At 47.4% G+C, this 18221-nt stretch overlaps 1 protein-coding gene across 1 annotated transcript in view; it reads left to right on the top strand.

Moving 5' to 3' along the window:
* Positions 1-18221, top strand: part of STX8 (syntaxin 8) — a 172532-nt gene that overhangs the window by 36013 nt on the left and 118298 nt on the right. The window contains exon 5 of the mRNA XM_058703527.1: positions 15379-15503. Coding sequence (XP_058559510.1) covers positions 15379-15503 — 125 coding nt within the window. The remainder of the gene's footprint in view (positions 1-15378; positions 15504-18221) is intronic.

Raw genomic sequence — 18221 nt, 5'->3', positions numbered from 1 at the left:
ACACAGAATCCGAAACAGGCTCCAGGCTCTGAGCTGTCACCACAGAGCCTGACACAGGGCTCGAACTCACAGACCGCGAGATCCTGACCTGAGCCGAAGTCGGACACTTAACTGGCTGAGCCACCCAGGCGCCCCTCTGTAACCACGTTGGAAAACTGTTTGACCGTGTCTCCTAAAACGGGGCTGCACAGAAGCATGTATAAGACCGTTTCTAGCAGCATTATTCCGAATATTCCCACCTGGAAACAACCCCGTGAGCATCTGCCCCGCGGCGGGTAAATGCGTCACGGCGTCTTCATACGGCGATACAACAAACGAGAACAAGTGATCTACGGCTACACAGCGCACACCACGGAGGATCTCACAAACACGTCGAGCAAAAGGAGTCTGACATAAGAGGACGTGCTGTCAGATGGCGTTCAGGTAAAGGCAGAACTTACTCACAGTGTCACAGCTCACCAAACAAAGTGGGGCCCTTTGCGGGAAGCCGTGAGGAAGCAGGGGGCACGAGGGGTCCTGGTGTTCTGCTAGTCCTGTTTCTTGCTAGGGTAGTGACTACTGGGGTATTCACCTTGCAGACCATCTCTGAGCTGTGCAGTTACGACTTTTCTGTTTCTGTGTTCTACTTGGATTGAAAAATACGTATAGGGGCGCCTGGGCGGCTCAGCCGGTTGAGTGTCCAACTCTTGGTATCAGCTCAGGTCATGATCTCACAGTTTGTGGGATTGAGCCCGTGCGCAGCGTGCAATTCTTTCTCTCCCTCTGTCTCTCTCTTCACCCTCTCCCCCACTTGCACTCTCTCTAAAAAAAATAAAAGTATGTATATAACTACATATATACACACCTACATTTGTATATAACATGTATGCAGACAAGTGTGTATATACCTGTATAGATGTGTAATTGTGTATGTATATGTGCTTATTTATATAACATAATAAGTGTAAGAAGTGATATGCCTTTATAAATGTATGTGTATACCACTCATATTTATGTATGAGTACATATAAATGTATACACACACACACACACACACACACACACACACTGAGAACTCTGTCCTGAACAGACCACAAGACGGAGATGTAAGTCAGGAAAACTCGGGGACACTTAACTCAGCCCTTCCCAGTTTCTAGATTTCGAAAAGTTAGGATTTTTCTCCCTTGAAAGTGAGAGGGAGGGTCAGGGTTCTGGGCTGCCCACCTTCACAAAAGGGACCCTGTCCCCCTTCCGTTCTCTCCCCCATCCTTCTTCCCTCCCCTTCCTCCGTGTAACAGCCTGTGTGTCACTTGAAAACTTGCCCTCGGTGTCTGTGGACCCCTGCGCAGCCTGTCTGTTCCCTTTTTCTTTCTCCCTGCTTCATCTTTCTTCCTTGCCTTTAGATCTTTCTCTTCCATTTCTCTTCCCCCCCGCCCCCCGCCCCAGGAAAAAAATTAATGTTTGAATCTGGCATTTCTTCATTTTAGGTATTTTTTTTTCCTACCCTTAATTTTAAAAGCAGAAGGATGCTTTCGATAACGCTTTCTGTCAGTCGACACCAACATTGTACGTCTTCATTCCCCGGATGCCTCCCCTCCCGTGGCCCCCCTCCCCTGAGGAAATGACTCATCCTTAATTGGATTTGAAACAAATTATCAACACGGCACAGGCTCATTGTAACAAGTCAAACCACGCTGGGGTGTAGCGGCAAATTAATTCTCTCCCTCCTTTCCCTCCAGTAACTAGCGTGAACCAGCTCCATGGTTTTCCTCCAGACACTTACCTGTATGTAGACAAATATTTATAAATATATTTACGTACATACGTGTTTTCCTCCTTTTTTTTTTTTTTTGATGAAGACAGAGTTGTAACTCTACATATGACTCTGTGATTTACCTTTTTCATTTAAATCTGGCAAGTCTTCCAAATCAATAGATCTAACAAATTCTTTGTTTTTATTTTTTAAGAGAGAGAGAGAGAGCAGAGTGAGCACGAGTTGGGGAGGGTCAAAGGGAGAGGAAGAGAGAATCGTAAGCAGGCTCTGCGCTGAGTGTGGAGCCTGACGTGGGGCTCGATCTCTCGACCCCGGGTCACGACCTGGGCGGAAATCAAGAGTCAGACGCTCAACTGACTGAGCCACACGGGCGCCCCTAACCCATTCTTTTGAATGGCTACCTTGTGCCACAATATACATGCGCAGTGATTCCCCCAACCACTTCCCCACTTGATGGTTCCTGGTTGCCTCGTACTTTGCCATGATAGGGAAGCACAGCAGTCGGTATCCGTAGTGAACGTGACTTTCGTTTCGGTAGGACAGAGGCCCTGAAGTGGGGCTGCTAGCCTGAGGGATGGGAGTCCATGCTAGTTAGCATGCTGGGTCTGTTTCTGAAAGTCCCAGTGCCTCCCATGTCCCTCCCATGTTTCCCTAGAACTGGTTGGGTTTTATTGATCTGTTGGGTGAAAAATGGGATCTTGTTTTGAATTGCAGTCCTTGGGGCGCCTGGGGGGCTCAGTCGGTTAAGCATCCGACTTTGGCTCGGGTCACGATCTCACTGTTTGTGGGTTCGAGCCCCCCGTCGGGCTCTGTGCTGACAGCTCGGAGCCTGGAGCCTGCCTCGGATTCTGTGTCTCCCTCTCTCTCTCTGCCTCCCTCTCCCTGCTCGTGTTCTGTCTCTCTCTCTCTCTGTTTCTGTCTCTGTCTCTCTCTCAAAAGTAAGTAAGCATAGGGGCGCCCGGGTGGCTCAGTCGGTTGAGCGTCCGACTTCAGCTCAGGTCACGATCTCGCGGTCCGTGGGTTCGAGCCCCACGTTGGTCTCTGGGCTAATGGCTCAGAGCCTGGAGCCCCCTTCCGATTCTGTGTCTCCCTCTCTCTCTGCCCCTCCCCCCGTTCATGCTCTGTCTCTCTCTGTCTCAAAAATAAAAAATAAACTTAAAAAAAAAAAGTAAGCATTAAAAAATTTTTTTTTTTTAAAAATTTTTGAATTGCAGTCCTCAACCTCTGGTATATTGGTGACTTTTGGTGGAAACTTAAGAAGATTCCCTACCCCTGCTTGTATTCATTTCAAATTATAACGACTGTGTAGGAATTGAAAAAAGAGGAAATTCCAGTCTATGAAGAAGCTGGGGGTGGGGGGAGGGAGAAAGCAAGAGTCACCTACACGTACTGTATCCTAAGTTACTTACGTTGATTTTTCTTTTAAAAAGCTGATTAAATAGTTTCCAACTTGGACTTTTTAGAAGTGCAAATGTGTAAGAAACTGAAGTATTTTCTCATTTATTGAAAAAGGTTGGGGCGCCTGGGTGGCGCAGTCGGTTGGGCGTCCGACTTCAGCCAGGTCACGATCTCGCGGTCCGTGAGTTCGAGCCCCGCGTCAGGCTCTGGGCTGATGGCTCAGAGCCTGGAGCCTGTTTCCGATTCTGTGTCTCCCTCTCTCTCTGCCCCTCCCCCATTCATGCTATGTCTCTCTCTGTCCCAAAAATAAATAAAAAACGTTGAAAAAAAAAAAATTAAAAAAAAAAAAAGAAAAAGGTTTTTGGCACCTGGGTGACTCTGTGGGTCGAGCGTCTGACTCTTTCTTGACTTTGGCTCAGGTCATGATCCCAGGGTCGTGGGATTAAGCCCCACATCGGGCTCTGCACTGAGCTCAGAGCCTGCTTAAGATTCTCTTTTTCTTTCTCTCTCCCTCTGTTCTTTTACCCTGCTTATGTGCACTCTCTCTCTCTAAACATTAAAAAAATATATATTAAAAAAAAGGGGTTTTCTATTTCTCCCTCCCTTCCCTGTTTCAAACACTTGGAGATATTATTTGAGCCTGAAGAGAATCTTCAGGGGTAAGAGAGGAGAAGCCAGTGCCAGTTTGCAGATGGGGAGACATCCTTAGAGAATCCGTTGTGCCCGAAGGGAATGAATGGGAGAGAAGGAGCTAGAACTCAGGTCTCCTTGTCCTCTGCTGTAGGTTTTGTCTCTTGGGCCTTTTCTCTCTTGATTTTGGTATGCTACCATGGCTGCCTTGTAGAGACCCCTCATTCGTTTGTTTCTCACTGGCCTTGGGTACTTTGTCCTTCTTCCGGACCCCTGTACGTAACACGCAGCGTTCCCTCTGTACGTTCAAGCCATGTATTGCTAACTCTGCTTGTGGTAGGAACGAAGGGTTTGGTATTCCAAAACCTGGGTTTGAATTTTGACTCCCACTCGTGTTTTGTAAAAATGCAGATCACCCCAACTCCACAAAATATCGTGAGGGCCACATGAGGTAAATGCAGGTGAATGCGTATGTTTACGCCTTTGTTACGTGCCTTTGTGAACATTACCGACCACGTGCTGCCACTGCTCTCAGCAGAGGGGAATCCGAAAATGGCATGCCCTTTGAAAGGCCTTTCTATCCTGCACGAAGCGACGAGAGAACAGTACCATGATAGTTGATAAGTAAGTGCTGAATCGTGTGCTGTGAGCCATAAATGGTGCAGGAGATAAGAACAGAGAGAGACCGGGAGGGGAGGTTGAGAAGAAGGTGGAAAAAAGGAGCCCTGAGACAGCAGTTGCAGAGTTAGTAGACTTCACGTATTTTCTCTCTGACTTGGGTCTTCTCTCAAGCCCTCCCCTTGTAGACTGATAGTTTCCGTATGAGCCTCCAGATTGGTGCCCAGCTGGTCGTAGAGATACCTAGCTGAGGGTGCTTACGGATTTGTGGGCCCCGTCCCCAGAGAGAAAGTGAAAAGCACCATTAAGAGCACGGGTGCCCACCTGGAGAATTTGAGCTTTTAGATGGGAACGAGATGAATCGATACAATTAAAAGCAAGATTATCGAGGTGGGAATGATAACTATGTAGGTGGTTCTTGGCTTTTGTGCGTCTTGGGCATATACACATTTTCATTGCCACGCTTAGATGTTCTTTTAATGGCAGATTAGCATTTTTGCCCATCAGCGGACAAGTACAGATTTCCACTACTGTCGGTGGTCCTTCTGCCAGCTAAGAATTTCACAGTATCACACCTGTACTTTGTCGTGGAAAACAGCGTTAATTGACGGGATTAAGGGGCAACATAGTAGAGTTGAGACGAAGATGGGCATCAGTGTCTGTGCCAAATGCCTCAGTGCAAATCGTTAACCTCCGTGGGGCGCCCGTCGGGTTCGTCCTCGAAGGGTGCTTGGTCGTGAAGAACAAAGTGGGGGATGTAGGGCCCTTGTTATTGAAACAACAGTGTCAAGAGGGCTCAGTTCTCACAACAGAATCCACCCCCCACCCCCCCACATAATATGTAAGCATATGTTGACTCCTGCTCATCCTGTTTGTAAACATGTGTTCACAGGTGCTTTGTGTAATCGCCGAAGGAGCTACTTGTAAATAAATGGCGGTCATCGCATTACTGAACATTTTGTAGTTGAATTGTAAGCACTAACCAGCAGGTGGCTCTCGGTCACCAGACATTTGGCCAGGCAGCTAATTCGTCTCCCTTGGAATTCTTCTGTTTTATGTGCCACCCTACGTCCCCCCTCTTCTACTCCTCAGGAGCTCTGACAATCGAACACGGAGGGTAAAGGACTGTTCCCCTTTGGTTTTGTTTTCTAGATTTGGGGTTGCTTAGATGACTCTTAGGAAGAGCACCCTAGGGTTTCTGAAATTTGGTTTGGAGGTCAAAATAATGACTTGTGATGACCTTTTCCACCCTGCATGTCTGTTCTTCTGCAAACTGTTTCATCAAGTTTTTAACTTGACGTTAAAACTTTTTATTGCTCAGTGTGCCCGCAGCGAGGAAGGAGAAAACGAGACTGGTTTAGGACTAGAAAGATCTTTGACTGCAGTAGATTTTAAAAATGCCATGGCAGGAACCTCCTAGGATGCTAGGTAAGAAGATACTTTCCTTGTTTGAGGTCTTATTTGTTCTGGACTCATACTCCAGAAAGACTGTTTGCTCAACTTAACAAAAACAATTGTTGTGTATTTGCAGAAGGCACGGTGTGAGGCATTTATTGTCCCCAGAGTATTAGCTCCATGAGGTCAGATATCTCTTTGCGTGTCTTGTTCCCTTCCGAGCCCCAAGATTAGAGCCCGACGCATAGAAAGTGCGCTCAGTGAGTGTTTGTAGGAAGGATGGACGGAGAGGGGCACGGGATACAGGAAAGGAACAGGACAGTCTCGGACCCAGAGAGATCGGCCATCTAGCAAATGTGGCTGATGAAGTAGACATACTTTGGGGTTGGTCTTAGGAGCTATGTGCAAGTTTGAGAAAATTCTGGAAGGAAATAAAAACTTTCCCTTTCCCTAGGCTGTGTCACTTCTCCAAGTCCCACTATTCCACCCCCCCCCCCCCCCGGCCAAACCCCGGCCCCACGTTTGAAAATCTTTGTCCCCTGTATCCAGTCTGTTCACCAACACTTGGGGGTTTTCCTTTGACTCAGTGTGGGAATTGTCCTGCTCTCCCCGTTCCCTCTTGTCATTTCCTTCACCCAGACCCCCGCCACCTTCCGCCTAAATTACACCAGCCTCCTGGCCCACCTCCCTGGCTGCGGCCTCTCCTCAGCGTAATCCAGTCTGCATATTGTTGCCAGATTTTGCCTCCCAAGAATTTATGTCAAAGAATCTATTTCTGATTGAAATTTGAGCCCCCAGGCATCTTTATACGCACAGAGAGAAACTACCAAGAAAAGTTCCGAGAAAGGAATTACACTTTTCATCCCGTGGTAGCGTTTTCTCATCTTTTGAGACAAGCCTAATTGCAAAGCCTTGCAGACTGTGTGTTTCACTGACACCCTAGAAATGGGGTCTCTGGGCCTACCTGCCAGCCTCTCTCTGCCCTGTGCATACGCAGACACTGATACATACATGTATTTTTAGACAAAACCAACATTTTAGATAGTCACTCTGATGTCTTTCTGAGATGCTAAGAAAAGCTAAGGAAGACTACTTAGAATTCACTGCTTTTCAATTCTGTTTGGTCCATAAGAGTGCCCTCCCCTATGATTTTCCAGCAAGCTTCAGCCCCTTCGACTTGTCAGCAGAAAAACGTGTGTTATCTGTGCACCCCCCCCCCCACCCACATAGTATCATCATTTAATCCAAAGCGTCATTTACTTTGGGGGATGGAAATGAAGTATTTTCATATCTTCAGAAGCAACTGTGAAACGTTTTGCTAAAATCTTTATAAGACAGATTCCCAACCTATTTATTAATGTGGTTTTTATCTCAGAAGTTCTAGATAAGTTCCATCTTGAAAGAATATGGGCAAAAATTAACCAATTTATTAAAAAAAAAAATTTCAGTTCTGTCCCAGACTCAGAGATGTCGTATTTAGCACTTGGTTTCATTAACTTTTCGGAGGAGAAACGCTCCCTTGGTGTAATTCTGAAAGCGGGGTTGAGCTGGAAGGTGTCTTCGTGAAAGAATTCTCTTTCAAGTGATATCCTCTCCATCTGCTTGAACAAAATCAAAATCAGTCTTTGCTCTGGAGTCTTGGAGGCCCACAGCAGTAGATGAAGTTTTGTTGTGGTTCTCTTTCCTTTTTTTAATCTCTCAAGATAGAGATGTTAAATACTCCTCTCATTTTGTCTCTCTCTGGCCTAAAAAGCTCAGTGGTTTCCTAGTTCTGTTTCATAAACATGTACTGAATGCCTGTTCTCTGGTATATTCCAAAGCCCTGTGTTTTTTTGTTTTGTTTTGTTTTGGTTTGGTTTTTTTTTTTTTTTTTTTTTTTGCTACTAGGGATATAAACATGACTGTCATGTGGCCTCTTTCCTCGCAGAGCTCATAATTTAGGAAGGGAGACATATGAGTAAATAGCTAACTACAATCCTGCTTGATAAATGCCACGTTAGAGGTTTTGAACAAAGTGCCATGGGAGCTCCAGTGAGTGATTGATTCAAGGGAAGGGGGGGGGGGGGGGGGATGGGGATCAGGAAAGACCAAACAGGAGAAGTGACATTTGAGTTGAGCCTTAGGGGATGAATAGAATTTTGCCAGATGGACAAAGCGGTGGGGGTGGGGACCCTCCAGACTCATACAAAAACATGAGAGTGTGGAAGTTTGTGCCTTTGTCTGAGCAGCGGTGAGCGGTCTGTAGGGCTGAAGGAAGAGTAAGGGTATGGAAGGGGGTGTTGGGAGATGACGTGGCACAGATCCCTGGGGCCATGTTGTCGAGCTGAAACGTCCTCCCTGGCTTCTAGGGAGCCGGGATCGTTTTGAAACAGGGAAACGTCATGGCCAGATCTCTGGTTTAGAAAGAGAGTTCCAGTGGCAAAGCCCAAGGCGATTTGGACGCGGGTGACTGGGAACACGGGGACCAGTCACAAGCCTGAGGCCATGCTCCCAGGAGAGGTGATGAGGGTCAGAGGCAGGCAGTGCCCACGGGGGTGGGATGGGGGCGCGGACGCCTTGATAATCGATGAGATGGGGGAGAGAAGGGGCAAAAAACAAACGGGGGAAAGGGCTGCAGGACTGGGCATACGGGGCGGTGGGGTGGGGGCGGTGCTCACTAGATAGCGTACCCAGGAGAACACGGGTTACGGGGTGAAGGTCATGGATTCAATTTTGGATACATGGGGTTCGCCGTGGAGGAGTCCCAAACAAAAAGGCGTAAATGCACGCAGAGCACCTGCAGGAAAGTCGCAGAGGTGGAGGGGGGTCTGGAAGTCTTGAACACAGTGATTTTCAATCAGGACGGGCGTGGAGCGGGCCTCAAAATCCCCTGGATTTTGATAACCTGGGGTCTCAGCTGTGAATGTGCTGTTCCTCCCAGATCCACCCCCGGCTTCTGACCTTGCCCTGCTAGGGAGCGGAGCGCGTCCCGCTCCCAGCCCCAGTTAAGAACCCAGCACCATGATGACCCCAGAGAACGCATCCTGTTTTCTTTCATACCGGGGCGTGCAGAGTGCGGGAGCACCTGTTACTTCCTGTTCTTACAGCCCACGGCCCCAGGGACAGACGGCATGGCCCGGAGAAAGACCACGCAGCAGGGGGAGAAGGACCGGACAGAGTGGCTGACGAGCACTAGTGTGTAAGGGGCAGGTAGAGGAAGAGGCACCTGCAGGTTACTGAGAGGCAGCTGCCAGTGGGAGAGAGTGGCCTGGAGGAGGCCAAGGGAGGGTCGCCGGTGACAAAGGAGGCCCAGCACGGGGCAGAGTGGCGGCGGGGCACGTTTGGGCAGCAGGGTCACGGGTGAGGAGAGTTTTGTAGGGCGGGAGCAGCAGTGGGACTGCAATGGCGGTCGGGCCACCAAGTTCAGTTGATTTTTTAAGGAAACTTGGCTGTGGTCCGGCGGATTTCCAGGATGGGGACAGTTAGTGCAGCCCGAAAATGACAGGATCCTGCAGGAGTGGGGATGAAAGGAGTGAGGACAGAGGCAGATGCATCACGGCTGCCTGCCCTGGAAGGAGTTCTGCGAGACGCGGCCTTCCAGATTCCACCCTCTCCCCTCCCGCCCCCTGCACACGGGCGGCTCACATCCCCTCGGCGTGTTCAGTCTCTCTTCCGGTGCCTTCCATCCCTCCCTCCCCGTATCACGGACCCTCACCCACTCTGCAAGGCCTTCTCGAGTCTCCCTACCCTCAGGAAGCCTTCCCCGCGACAGTGCAGAGGACAGTCCCGGGGCTCAGAGCACGAAGCGATGGGTCGCACCTTTAGCTCTGCAACTATGCGCGCCCTCCAGAAAGTCACTGGACGTCTCTTTTCCTTGGTCGTCCTGTCAGTAACACCTGCGCTGACCTATACCCAGGCTTGCGTATGACTGGAAGGGGACCGTGGATGTAAAATGCCCCTGAAATCGCAGAGGACAGCACCAGTGTGCAACGTTACCGTTTCCGGGCTATGCTTACTGATCTCCTGCATTCAGGGATGGTTTTTGGCTGAATAAGTTAGTTCCCTCAACTTCGTTTTTTTGTTTTGTTTTTTTTAATTTTTTTTTTTTTAATGTTTATTTATTTTTGAGACAGGGAGAGACAGAGCATGAACAGGGGAGGGTCAGAGAGAGGGAGACACAGAATATGAAGCAGGCTCCAGGTTCTGAGCTGTCAGCACAGAGCCCGACGTGGGGCTAGAACTCATGGACTGCAAGATCATGACCTGAGCCGAAGTCGGCCGCCCAACCGACTGAGCCACCCAGGCGCCCCTCAACTTCGTTTTTTAAGTCACTGCCCATTAGGCCAGAACACTGAGGACAGTGTGACAAGCAAGCTAGTTCCTCCCCGGGGGAGCTTATAGTCCAGTGTGGGAGGGCAGAAAATAACCCACTATATCGTATCTGATAGATAGTTGTCTAAGTGCTATAGAGAAGAATCAGGTAAAATGAGGAGGTGGGCTAAGGACTTACAGGGAAGGGTACTATTTTATTTTATTTATTTATTTTTTTTAATTTTTTTTTTTTCAACGTTTTTTATTTATTTTTGGGACAGAGAGAGACAGAGCATGAACGGGGGAGGGGCAGAGAGAGAGGGAGACACAGAATCGGAAGCAGGCTCCAGGCTCCGAGCCATCAGCCCGGAGCCCGACGCGGGGCTCGAACTCCCGGACCGCGAGATCGTGACCTGGCTGAAGTCGGACGCTTAACCGACTGCGCCACCCAGGCGCCCCGGAAGGGTACTATTTTAGATGCAGTAGTCAGGGGAGACTCTCTGAGAAGGTAGCATTTCAGCAGAGTCAAATGAAGTGAGGGGCCAAGGCCACGTCTCGATCTGGAGGACAGCAGGTGCCAAGGGCCCGAGAAGGGAATGTGTTCGTTGTGTTCTAGAAGCAGCAAGGAGGCTAGTGTGGCTTGTAGGTTATAGTAAAGACACTGCATTTTATGTGGAGGATGGTGGAGGGTGGGAACAGAAGCAGGAGACAGGGAGGGATACGCGGCAGGAGCAGTGACCAGACTTTAGACATGTTTTATTTATGTATGTATGTATGTATGTATGTATGTATGTATTTATTTAAAAATATTTTTTTTTGTATTTATTTTTGAGAGAGAGAGAGAGAGAGCAGAGAAGGGGCAGAGAGAGAGAGAGGGAGACACAGAATCGGAAGCTGGCTCCGAGCTGTCAGCACAGAGCCTGACGCGGGGCTCGAGCTCAAGGACCGCGAGATCATGACCTGAGCTGAAGTCAGACACTTAACTGACTGAGCCACCCCAGGAGCCCCTTAGATACATTTTAAAGGATTCGCTAATGCAGTAGATGCCGTAGGGTGTGAAAGAAAAGAGTCAAAGTCGATGCTGAGGTTTTGGGCCTGAGCCAACGGGTCAGGCGTGGTCTTAAACTGAAATGGGGAAAATCCGTGGCGGGCGGGGCGGGGGAAGGAGAATGGGTGTTTGTGGGAAAGTGTTGTCTTCTTCTGGTTAACAGTGACTTCGTGTGTGGTTTGTTTCTTTTTTTCAATTTGATTGTAAGTGCTTTGAAGGCAAGAATCCTGTCGGAAACTCTTTCATGTTTTCCTTCTGGCCCAGGAGAGTACTGAGCAAAAGTAGGCATTGTTTCAAACGTCAAGTTGAACGTAAAACCTCACGAAAAGGAGGTCAGGTCTTCCACGTACAGTGACACCTGTGATCTTACCTGCTCTTGTTGGTAAAGGCTGAGTTTCCCATTGGACTTGGGGTGTCAACACAGTATAAACGCCAAGGGGAGAGACAAAGTTCAGACTTGAACTTCCAAACTGAAACTTACCAAACTTCCAGAACTTTGGAATCAGATAACCCGGGAAGGAGGGCATCAGGGAAGAATTTTTACTTCGGTGCACCTTGGCCAATGGAGCTGCAGTTGACGGTTGATTTGTCGGACTGTGTGAGATCAAGGCCAACACCAGTCTTTCAGTGCTCAGCGCTTCATAGGTCAGCATTCGGCCCCGGGAGATCTTTCCTGTACGTGTGCTAGCTGATCTGAGTTCGATATTAATGTTGAATTGGGCCCATGTCATGCTGTATTCTCTAATACATGCCAAGATATATTATATAAATATAGAGGCTATAGCTCTAATTCATTGTTTTTGAGATTGGTACGTCAGTTTGATTACATCTCTTTTATTTTCTCCTTTAGTAGTCTTTTTAATCTTTAAAAAAATGTTTATTATTTAAAAATTTTGTTTAAATGTTTATTTTTGAGAGAGAGAGCACGAGCAGAGGAGGGGCAGAGAGAGAGGGAGACAGAGGATATGAAGCAGGCTCCAGGCTCTGAGCTGTCAGCACAGAGCCCAACTTGGGGCTCGAACTTACAGAGCTGTGAGATCATGACCTGAGCCGAAGTCGGACACTTAACCGACCAAGCCACCCAGGTGCCCCTCTCCTTTGATAATTTGTAAAAATGTGCTCTCGGTGTGGCACGGGCCACCAGTGGGACATTCCAGCTTTAACTTCGGAGGAGCCATGTCTCCTATCAAGGCAGGTGCAGTGTACTGATCTGAGTGAGTGGATGCTTGTAGCTGGTGACAGATGCACTGTGAGGTCACTGTGTGTGTGTCTGGCCCGTTGTCCTGGTCGTCAGTACTTACTTTTCCCCAGGGATCCACACACGACATCCCGCGTGAATCTTATTGTGATCCAGAGCTGGTGCTGGTGCACGAATCAGGGAGTGTGCTTTGTAAACTCACTCTTCCTTTCCTTCTCCATTGCTTTCGTTACACCATCTCCAGTTAGGCGAGATGAATGATTACTCCAGGGAATAAATCCAGAATCTTGACGTCTTAGATACTTGGGGCCAACCAGGTAAACAAAGTAAGGCTTTAAGGGGACACACCTGCTCTTTGAGAAGGTGGAAGCAAGCTGTCCTTGGGCTCGGCATGTTTGTGCCCTTGAGCAGAGAGGCCAGCTCTGTGTTTAAGATCTTAGTCCAGGGGCGCCTGGGTGGCGCAGTCGGTTAAGCGTCCGACTTCAGCCAGGTCACGATCTCGCGGTTGGTGAGTTCGAGCCCCGCGTCAGGCTCTGGGCTGATGGCTCGGAGCCTGGAGCCTATTTCCAATTCTGTGTCTCCCTCTCTCTCTGCCCCTCCCCCGTTCGTGCTCTGTCTCTCTCTGTCCCAAAAATAAATAAAAAATGTTAAAAAAAAAAAAAGATCTTAGTCCAAGGCCAGTGGTGGGGGAGGGGGGGAGACAGCGTCTGGATGGCTCAGTCGGTTAAGCATTCAACTTCGGCTCAGGTCATGATTTCACGACTTTGGCTCATGTCATGATCTCACGGTTCATGGGTTCAAGCCCCGTGTTGGGCTGTATGCTGGACAGCTTGGAGTCTGAAGTCTGTTTCTGATTCTGCATCTCCTTCTTTCTCTTTGACCCTCGTCCACTCTCCACCCCCCGCTCAAAATAATAAATATACATTTAAAAAAAAAATCTCTTCTTGGGTGCCCAGGTGGCACAGTTGGTTAAGTGTCCAACTCTTGATGTCGGCTCAGGTCATGATCTCATGGTCCGTGAGTTCGAGCCCTGCATCGGGCTCTGTGCTGACAGCTCGGAGCCTGGAGCCTCCTTCAGATTCTACGTCTCCCTCTCTCTCTCTCTCTCTGCCCCTCCCCCACTCACCTCTGTCTCCAATATAAGTAAACATTTAAAAAGAGATTAAAACTTAGTGCAAGGAATCAAAACTTTTCTTCCAGTTTTGCCTCGGTTCGTTTCCCATAACATACCACCTTCTTCTCTAGGTTTCAGAGTGCTCAACTAAAACTGAAGGAGAGGTAGGCTTTTGGGGGTCCACTCATTTGTTCAGAAATCATCCTTCCGTGTGCCCTGTGTATGCAGCTCATTAAGTGGTAACATGACACTTGTTACCACGTGTTGAGTGACTGTTACCTTCCAAGAACAACATTATACACTTTCTGCACATGTCACACTTGGTCTCCCCCCAACCCCGCCCCCCCCCACCAGAATGGAAGCTGCACCCATAACAAGAATTTCTGCTTGGTAAGAGCAGAGATTTTGGTCTGTTTTTCCTATATTCTATTTTTCCTTCATTCCCATGAGCAAGAACAATGCCTATGCCATAGTTGAGTACAGAATAAGTGTTTGGTAAGTGGATTTAAAAAAATTTTTTTAATGTTTATTTATTTTTGAGAGGAGAGACAGAGAAAGAGCACGAGAAGGGGAGAGGCAGAGTGAGAGAGAGGGAGACACAGAATCGGAAGCAGGCTCCGGGTTCTGAGCTGTCAGCACAGAGCCCGACGCGGGCCTTGAACCCATGAACTGTGAGATCATGAGCTGAGCCGAAGTCGGACGCTTAACCGACTGAGCCCCCCAGGCGCCCCAAACAGATTGTTTTATATACTCCCCAGCAGGCCTCTGAGGTGGAAATTGCTGTCTGTATCTGCTGGTAGGTGGTGAAGCTGAGATCTGATTATCTGGTACTCGCTCTGTGCTGGAGAGCAGCCTGCTGTCCGGTCAAGGGTGCGACTTCCGGTTCCTGCCTTGTACCTAGTAGGCAGGAGGCTTACCCACATCAAAGGTTATGGGGTAGCAGTGATTTCCAGACAAGAGGAGAAATGTGAGAAGTGACGGAGAAGCCAGTGGCCGCACGCGTGTCATCCGGGGTTACGATCGCACGCGGCAGGTCCTCGCTGCCCGTTAACCACCATCGCGACTGCTAGTTCGGTTATATCACCGTCGTCGTGACCATCAGTTTTCATAAATCCCAGGAACCCAACTCCCAGATGAATGACTGTTCACGTCTGGGTTGAAATGGTCACAGGTGGTTCCACGAACAGCACCGCCCTCGTGGCTTGGACAGAATGTGGGGACAGGGAAGGCGAGCCTTGGGATGAAAATCCTACAAACACGGGGACCGAGGCTGAGAATGCGGGTTCCCTGTTCCCGGATGGCAGGGTGACCGATATGCCTGGTTTGGAAGGGGCGCGTGGGCTTTCTAGGGTGAGTAAAGATTGAGATCGATAATTCAGGATTTGTTCTGTTGTGAGTGCTATCATACGTTCGTGAGCTTGGATTTGAAACCCTGTGTGTGTTTCTATCTGTGAGCAACCGCATCCCCTTGCATAAGAATCCTGTGGCCCTGTTTTAATGTCATCATCTGTGGTGGTGGCAACATTTGCACCTTCTTGAGAAATAGCATCTGTGCCTTTGGTGTCGCGTAGCCTGGGAGACAAACTTTGTCCTAATCAAAAGGCCACTTCTATGTGGCCTTGTGTTTTGGAAATTTAAGACCCTCATTTACGATTATTGACTCAAACGTGTGTTGGAAGATTGGTAAGGGTCTTATGTGCTGCTTTGGTCTCCTTAACGGGCTCTAATTCTCCGGGGGACCAGGCCTGTGCCTTAATTCATCCTCAGACCTCGTCCAGCACTGAACACAGTTGCTGGCATTGAACTAAGGACACAGTAAATTGTGGTCGAATTGCATTTTCAAAGCACGTGAGGCTCACGTCTGCGCTTGTGGGAGTAATCTGCAGCAAAGCTGTGTTTTTTGAGTTACGTAACGCATTTGATCTCGTTCCTAGGTCCAGCCTGATGACTGGAGGGGCTAAGCGAGGAGTACCCAACCCTTGGCTCTTCGAGGAGCCAGAGGAGACCAGAGGCCTGGGTTTTGATGAAATCCGGCAACAGCAGCAGAAAATTATCCAAGGTACTGGACACCCCAAGAGCGTGGGCTCAGAAACCTGGTCAGAATTTTACCCCTGCCTTGAATGTTCCTTACAGCCATTGACGATCACAGGGGAATCAGTGCTGGTCTTTTAAAGCTCTTGGCAATTTTGTGCCTCAGGACACCCAAGGAACAGACAGATGGCGTCATCCATCAAGGTAGCCCAGGGAAATAATGATTCTCCACTGGGAGAGAACGTGCAAGGAGCTCTGAATCTGATAAAACCGGGTGAATCAGAGACATGTGCCCACCTCCCTTTACTCTGTGATGGGACTCGTTCTCCAAACACAACACTCCCATCTTCTTTTTGCTTTTCTTTTCTTTTCTTTTTTTTCTTTTCTTTTCTCTTCTTGTCTTCTCTTTTCTTTCTTTCTTTCTTTCTTTCTTTCTTTCTTTCTTTCTTTCTTTCTTTTCCTTCCTTCCTTCCTTCCTTCCTTGTTCGTTCTTTCTTTCTTTCTTTCTTTCTTTCTTTCTTTCTTTCTTTCTTTCTTTCTTTCTTTCTTTCTTTCTTTCTATTTGAGACAGAGAGAGAGAGAATCTCAGGTGCAGAGCCTATGCAGGACTGGACCCCATGATCCTGGGATCATGACTTGAACTGAAGTCAAGAGTCGGATACTCAACCGATCGAGCCGCCCAGGCACCCTTCCCATCTTTTTCTTACACAAAATGAGTGCATCTGGCTTCTTGTCTTCAAGTTCATCTCACCCAGTGGCTTTTAAGCCTAATTATTTTTTTACGTTCTTCTATTTTTTTTTTTTTTTAATTTCAGAAGTAATGCATGATCGTTGTAGAAATTTCAAACAAGCCTGGGATGTATAAAATGGAAAGCTTTCTTTATTGCTTCTCCAATCTCAAAACTGTAAACAGATGAGCATATATTTCCTCAGGCTTACTTGGTGTAAGCACACACATATTTTTACGTAAGTGAGATCATGATAGGGGTAATGCCATAGCTCTGACTCTCTTATTTAATGTGTGCAGTAGACCTTTTCCATGTTCCTGTTTTTGTACATGGTTTTTCTGTATTACAGATATGCTATTCTTTCTAATTCCTTTTAAGAACAGTTTTATCGAGGTATACGTGACCTGTCCCAGGTAGCACCTATTGAAAATGTATGATTCAGCAAATTTTGACACACATATGACATCTTTTATCACATTTCTCCCCAAGTATTTCATGTTTTCTATGCTCCTATTAATGGTATTTTAACATTTCTATTTCTGATTGTTGCTAGTGTATAAAAGTACAACCGATTACCTATATCGATCTTGGATCAGTCAACTTTGCCCAACTCACTAATTTGTTAAAAAGCTCTCTCGTAGAGCGTGTGAGATTTTCTAATGGTCATGTCTGAATCAAGAAATTTGACTTCTTTCTTTTCAAAGACTTTGTTTTTTTTAGAGCAGTTTCAGGGACATAACAGAAATGAGATGAAGGTACAGAGAGTTTCCATGTAACCCCTGCCCCCGGCCATGCAGTCTTCCCCCACATCGACACCCCCACCCCCCGCTAGAGTGGTGCGTTTGTTACAATTAAGCTACACTGACACACCGTCATTGCCCAAAGTTCATGGTTTATCTTAGGGTTCACGCTCGGTTTTTTGCATTCGGTGGGTTGGGACAAGGCTATGGTGACATGTATTCATCGTTAGATTATTTATAGAGTATTTACACTTCCCTAAAAATCCTCTGTGCTGTACTTACTGATCCCCCCTCCCTCCTCAACCCTTAGCAACCTCCAATCTTTTTACTTTCTCCATATTTTGCCTTTTCCAGAATATCACATATTTGGAATCATACAGTATGTAGACTTTTCAGACTGGCTCCTTCATTTAGTAATATGCATTTAAGTTTCCTCTATGCCTTTTCATGGTTTGATAGCTATTTCTTCTTAGTGCTAAATAATATTCCACCGCTAATGGACTCTAGTGGATACACAGCGTTGAAATACAGGTGGGCAATGTTAAGCAAAGAACCAAAAAGAAATCGTAGAGATCAAAAACACTGTAACAGAAATGAAGAAATGCCTTTGATGGGTTTTTAGTAGACTACCCATGGCCGAGGAAGGAATCTCTGAGCTTGAGAATATCTCAACAGAAACCCTCCTAAAGTGAAAAGCAAAGAGAACAAACACTGAAGAAAGAAAAAGATGAAAATATCCAAGGACTATGGGAGGACTATAAAAGGTATAACACAGTTTTGATGGGAATACCAGAAGGAGAAGAAAGTGAAAAGGGAGCAGAAAAATATTTGAAACATCACTGAGAATTTTTCCAAAATTAAGGTCAGGCCCCAAACGACAGATCTAGGAAGCTCAGAGAGTGCCAACTAGGACAAATACCAAAAAACACTACCCATAGTCAGTCCCTTTCCAAACTACAGAAAGTCAGAGATAAAGGAAAAATTCTAAAAGAAAACAGGAGAAAAAATACCTCACCCATAGAGGAACAAAGGTAAAAATTGCATCTGTCTCATCTACAGAGACGATGCAGGCATGAAGAGAGTGGGGTGAAATTTTATTTTACATTTATTATTGAGAGACAAAGAGAGCCAAAGCACAAATCGGGGAGGAGCAGAGAGAGAGAAGGAGACACAGAATCCAAAGCAGGTTCCAGGCTCTGAGACATCAGCACAGAGCCCGACGTGGGGCTCAAACTCACGAGCTGTGAGATCATGACCTAAGCCGAAGTCGGACACTCA

Source organism: Neofelis nebulosa, chromosome 16 (assembly GCF_028018385.1).
Source record: "Neofelis nebulosa isolate mNeoNeb1 chromosome 16, mNeoNeb1.pri, whole genome shotgun sequence".
NCBI lineage: Eukaryota > Metazoa > Chordata > Mammalia > Carnivora > Felidae > Neofelis > Neofelis nebulosa.
The sequence above is the reverse complement of the archived record's forward strand: the minus strand, read 5'-3'. Positions and strand labels throughout refer to the sequence as shown.